This window comes from Sorghum bicolor, chromosome 1 (assembly GCF_000003195.3).
Source record: "Sorghum bicolor cultivar BTx623 chromosome 1, Sorghum_bicolor_NCBIv3, whole genome shotgun sequence".
Classification (NCBI taxonomy): domain Eukaryota; kingdom Viridiplantae; phylum Streptophyta; class Magnoliopsida; order Poales; family Poaceae; genus Sorghum; species Sorghum bicolor.
Window position 1 is genome coordinate 22568269 of NC_012870.2, and position 6506 is coordinate 22574774.

General features: G+C 41.0%; 1 protein-coding gene across 1 annotated transcript; it reads left to right on the forward strand.

Moving 5' to 3' along the window:
* LOC8070538 (glycine-rich cell wall structural protein 2) lies at nucleotides 3142-4046 on the forward strand. Its single transcript, XM_002464496.2, has one exon. The coding sequence runs from the start codon at nucleotides 3205-3207 to the stop codon at nucleotides 3823-3825; it is 621 nt and encodes a 206-aa protein (XP_002464541.1). The 5' UTR covers nucleotides 3142-3204; the 3' UTR covers nucleotides 3826-4046.

Here is a 6506-nt window from a genome sequence, read left to right on the forward strand (position 1 = left end):
GTTCTAATGGACACCGAACCTTGCAGGGAGTTCACCGTCCGCCCTTTTCCAAAGCCGGCCATTCTCGAGTCTTCCTTGCCGCCGATTTCGCCTCTAGTGAGTTTGCAACAAGATGATCTTGCTCCCCATGCACTTCCTTCATCATACCATGGCCTATATCGCCGAGTTGACGAACACCGGCGAGGTCCGGCCATAGCGCCGCTGTGTTCGCTTTCTGCTCCGGCCGGCAGCCGCCCTCCCCTCCCCTTGGATGTAATCTAGGTCGTTTAATCTAGATCCAACGGCTCAGATCTCATGGTACCCCTTCGGCCGCCAATTTGTTAAAGAACCCCTCCCCTTTTCTATATTAGAACCCGTAGTCCTCGGGCGTAATCCTACAATACGCTTTCACCGTTTGAAAACGCAAAATCATTTACTCAGATTCAAAATACGTTTTCTGTATTTGCAAAAATGCCACTGGTTTTATTTAGCTCAAAAAAATATTGTTTTAACTCTGATTTGACCCACTCAAATTGGGTTAGATTCATCTTCATGAGATCTCCTTTTTACTCTAGTTTGCAATTTTTAAGTTTTGTGACCCTATTTAATTAATTATTTTTCTAAAGGTAATCTTAGAAAATTCATATTGTCTCTATATTAGCTCCGATCTTCGTGATCTTTACGTCCGTGTGATCGTAGCGATGCATAGAATCCTTTTATAAACTTTTATCATTATTTTTCTACTGTTGGTTTGGCTCCGATTGCTTGTGTGTTGTTGTTCGATGATCACGTATAGATAGTGAGTAATTAGTGGGTGATCAAAAGTGCTACTAAGATCAAGACTTGTACCTTGACTACTAGAAGGATCAGCAGGAGCAGCAGGAAAGCTTTGATCAAGTATAGCATTTGGGTTTTCTTTCTGTGACCATAATCTTGTGACTTGATTAATGTTTAAGCAACAAGCGATAAAAATGACTTTTAGCAACGTGAGGATTTGTCTGTATGTGATCATCGGGATTGACAGTGGAACCATAAGGGCTATAATGGCTTTGGCTTTAGCTCAGTATGAAGACCTTTTCGAGCTTGTTAGAGGCTACCCATGTGGTGCAAATAGGGGATAGCAGACTGTGAATCCCTGTTTGGTTGAATCACACGGACTGACTAATGAAACTTAGCGGTCCTAACTTGTTAAGACAAACTTTTAAAAGGCTTTATAGTGATCTGTGCCGACCTTCCTTGGTAGTGGGTTAAGAGGTTGATCACCTCTGGCGAAAGGATAAATCATGACTCATGGATAAAGATATACAACCTCTGTAGAGTGTTTAAACTGGTATACTAGCCGTGCTCATGGACACGAGCGGCCTTGGGGATTCTTACATTAAAGATGATGATTCTTGTTATGATATTATGCTCTCTGTTTATTGTTTTATGCCCTACATTATTTATGTCACATTGATCATGAGATTGTGGGATCTATACAATCTTATTGCCATACTTGTGGAGTTTGACATGGACTCACTCTTGCTATTTCCCTCACACCTCAGGAGAAGTTTAGGCTTGTGATCAACCAGTCAGTTTGCATCCTCTAGAGTGGAGTTAATGCCCGAAGTTTGGAATTATCTTCTGTTGTTTGTTGCCTGAGGTTATCTCTAATATACAAAGTACGTTATATATTTATGCATTGTCTTTTGCTATTACCCTTCATTTGTAGCTATATGTGAGATTTGGCTTCTAAGACTCACATATGGTATATATTTAGTTCTGTCCTTCAAATCGAATATTAGAATGTGGTACTTTTGAAGTGAAGTTATCTTAACAAAAGAAAACAAAGAAAACTTAGTAAAATGTAACTGGCAAGGGAGTGAGAAATATTGCTTTTGCCACAAGAATGAGACAATTAAGCACCTTTTCTAAGAATGTCGCTTTGCACACGTAATTTTGAGTTGCATATAGGTTGCGCAAAATCTCTCCAACCTCATAGTATTCCCCATTTTTTGGGAGTTGGCTTCAAGGGGTTTAGAAGGATCCAAACCATTAATTTGGTTGGATGCGGCAGCTACTTGTTGGTCACTTTAGCTTTGCATAAATGATTTTGTTTTTGAAAAAGAAAATTGTTTACTCTCCTTTACAGGTGGTTCATTCGGTAATACATTGTGTCCATGGGTTATCCTCAAATCAAAAAGTCTTACAATCAGGCTTTGGTGCGCTGAAGGCATCACAATAAATTGATGTAATTAAGCAGTTACAGCGGTTATGACATTTTTCAAAATCCGGCAGTGAAGGAGGTTTTGAACTGACATTGAATGTTAGATCTAGGGTAGTGTAGGTGGTGATCTAGTCTTCGTTTTGATTGCTGTTAGATGTCAGGCTTCTTTCGTTTTAGCTTTGTGTTTAGGCAGAAGCCAAAAATGAATTCATTTTTATTGTATCAACTCGATGTAATAACTATGAATTAACAAAATACTTCCTTTATTAGAAATACCTAGAGGTATTGAATATATGTTTTTGGAGAATTAGAAAGCCTTATATTTGTGGAGGGAGAGAGTAACTAAGAAAATAGTTTAAATCACGAGGCATAACATCATTAGATAACAAGACGTAAACCATTGAGAGATTCTGAAAACTAAAGCCAGGATTTAGAAATTTTGCACAGAATTGGCTCAAATGTTAATTTATCGAACATTGTTTTTGGCTAGTATATGGATCTTCTCCAGAGAAAGCCTCATAATATTCTGTTTTTTTTTCTCGGTCATAATATTCAGTAAATTATCTACTAATTTGGCTGGTAAATAAAACACCACAGTGAAACGAACTTCTGGCCATGCATCACTTCGCATATCAAGGTGACAAGGCTGACAGATAACCTTGAAAGTTTAAGCTATGAAAATTTCAGAAGATGAACATCGATCTAAGAGAGCGTACTAGTACTAGTAGTTAAATTAAAAGAGCAGACAATAAACCAGCCTCCAATAAGTTGAGCCTGCAGAACTAAAAAAACAGGGACCATGAGACCCACGCACGAAATCTTCTGAAATCTCTTATTAATTGCACAAGGTCAACATCAAGGATGCGAGCTTAAAAAATAACACAATTTATTTCCGACTCATGCATCTGATGCGTTCATGGCCACCAAGATTCATTACTATAAATAATCATACAAACCGACGCTTAGCAGTCTCCCACTTCCACTCCACATCACCTCACTCACCTCGATCACCATTCACCATGGCTTCCATCAAGCTCTTTGCAATTGGCCTCGTCGTTTTACTAAGCATTGGACTGTGCAATGCTATTAGGGTGGTAAATCATGCCACTGCAGATGGCCAAGGTGGTGGAGGTGGTGTAGCTGGCGGGAGCGGAACCAGCTATGGCTCTAGCTATGGCTCCGGCTTCGGCAATTCTGAGGCCTACGATGGCAGTGCCCAGTCCCCGAGCTCTGGCCACGCATATGGCAGTGGATCTGGTGGAGGTGGTGGCGATTGGCAAGGTGAGGACGAGTGCGCGTCTGGTTATGGAGCAGGTGGTGCATCTGGTGAAGGCCATGGTGACTCAGGTAACTCCAACACCAATGGGGCTGCAAATGCAAATGGAGTTGGCGGCGGGGGTGGCTCCGGTGGAAGCAACGGGAACGGTAGTGGATCTGGTGGTGGCAACGGAGTCGGGGAAGGTGAAGGCGATAACTATGGTGCCTATGGCTCGAGTTTTGCAAATAGCGGTGGCGACGGAGGTGGGAGCGGAGGCGGTCGTAATGGTGGGTTCGGCAGTGGTTCCGGTGGCGGATCTGGGAAGAGTGGTGGTGCCACATCAGGTTATAATGATGGCAGCTACAACGGATCAACACCTTAAAGTCCATTTGCTTGAAATAATTTGGTTATTAGTTTTGAGTTTTGGTAAACCATGTGTGGGCTATAGTTTTCGGTTCTTAGTTCTGAGTTTTGGTAATAATGAGGCAATGATTGGTTTGTAACCCATGTGTTGGTTGCAGTCAGCAAATTAAATGTTCATGTTAAATGTTGCTTTTCATCAATAAGTAATGAAAGAAGAAGTTCAGTTTGCTTGATAGTTAATTTGCAAGCACTTTTGGGCCTTGTTTAGAAGCAAAAACTTTTTGGATTTCGCTACTGTAACACTTTCATTTGTTTATGGCAAATATTGTTTAATCATAGACTAACTAGGATCAAAGATTCGTCTCGCGATTTACAGTCAAACTGTGCCATTCGTTTTTCTTTTCGTCTATATTTAATGTTTCATGTATGTGCTGCAAGATTCGATGTTGTCACACCCCAAAATTTCCTACTTTGGAATGTGACTTAGAAAACACTAAAACAAAGCCAAAGATTTTATTATTTATAAAATGTTCCAGCTTTAGTTATGTTGTCAACATTTTAGATAGTGGAAAATGTGAGTTTTTAAAATTTTTCCAATACAACTTTGTGGTTTGTTGCATTCATGCCATTGCATAGTGTTTATGTTTGGAAAATGAATTTATTTGTTTTCAAATATGCTTAGGGTTTGAAACCAATCTCATCTTTCCAAATATCATGTCCAATCTTTAAGACTCTAATCAAGTACCTGCCGAGAATTCTACTAAAACACTAGCCTAACTCTCTCTCTCTCTCTCTTGCTTTGCTCTTCCTTTTTAGGCTCCTACTTATTTTTTATCAAGTCTCACCAATCCACTCTCTTGATGCAAAAATATGTACACCTACTTATTTCCCTCATCCCCTCTCAATTATGTGTGCTCCTTTAATCCATTCTTTCAATTCCATGCATGGACATTACAGCTAGCCACATTTCTTCTCTCCCTCTCTATGCGTGTGAGAACAAAAAAAAACTATTGAGCATCAATGGCATGGCAGCCACCTCCTGCAGTCACACGCCTCTCCCTACTCCCATGCAAAAATAAATCTACTTAATTCCTTCCTCTCAAATTGACTAGACATTCTTTTAAAAATGCTCTGCTACTCTATTTATCACTCCTCAATAACATGCATGCACACACAACAACCCCTCTCTTTTCCTACGGTGCATTCTTCTTACTCTCATGCAAAAGTAGCAAGACTAATGCTCCCTCCTTCAATCCCTTGAAGCCATCTCAATAAGCATCCATAATTCCTCCAACTAATTCTCCTTCTCTTAATATTCTATTTTTATGTATAGAACAAAAAGGATGAATTATTCTCATGGCCAACCATCTCCTCTTGCTACTGCACTAGCGCCTCTCCCTTTTCCTCATGCAAGAATGGATGCAACAATTCATTGCTTTAATTTCCTAGACCCACACCCTCCTCAATAATGCTCCTTTACTCTTTATTTGTTATTTTTGTTTCAGCTGCATGCATGAAGAAGTTAAAAGAATAGCAATGCACCTCTTCCCTATGCCGACAACCTCATTCCTACTTCATGCAAAAATAACAGTAATACATGTTATTCCTCCTTAACCACCTATTCCTTTTGCCTCCTCTTTCAAATGCATGCACATAATGGCAGCCATCCCTCCTCTCTTTCTCATGCACATACACAGCAACACCTCAGCATTTTCCTCTGTCTCTCATGTAAGAATTTTCACACGTAATTCCCCTTCATAAACTCTCCATCCAATTGCCTCCTCTATTCATTTGCATGCATGCACTTAATAGTATTCATACATCCTTCTCCTTTTTCTCTCGCGTAGCAGCCATCTCCTCTCTCTGCCCATGCAAAATAACAGTAGCTCTCACTCTTAACTCCCTTTACAAGCTCCTTTTTATTCTCCTTTACAACTCCCTAATTACAAGAGTGGAAGATGATAGAACAGCCCCTCCCTCCTTGCCTTCTTTTTATTTACATGCAGTAGCAGCACCTCGTTTCTCCTATGCGACATTCCCTTTCCTCTCATGCAAAGCAAAAGTAATCTGTTTCTTTCTTCTTTATTTCCCATGGTAATACTTTTTATTCATCTCTTGGCACCACCTTTACTCTATCTTTTCAATGGCACATGCATGCACATAACATCCAGCCAGCTCTCCTCTCTTTTCTCACACATAAACCAGCAGCATTCCTCTCTTTAATCCTCTTTTGATACCTCCACTTTATTTCTCTTCAAGTGCATGCATCCATGCAGCAACACACAGCTATAAAACCCCTCATCTCCTCCCCTCCTCATCCCTCGCGCACACAGCAGATGGGCAGCCTCTCTCCCCCCTCTCACGCCACCTCTTCCACCTGCTGTTGCTCCACAAAAACAGCAGCAAACACCTCCTCTCCTCTTGCTCCATGCAGATCAGATGTTTTCCCTCCCACCTCTCCTCTCACCTTCTTATCTGTCATGGATGCCCCAACTACTCCACTCCCACCTCCATGGACGTCCCTCCTCCTCTTCCTCCCTCCCTTTTCTTTCCATGAAAATGCAGCCCCCATACAGCAGCGATTCCATTATGCCATTGCAATTCCAAACCGAGCAATGGATCATGATTTGGACTGGCTACCAATCTCATCTACTGCAGTAAGTTGATCGTCCCTTATTTCCCTCTCTCTGTGTGTTTCGT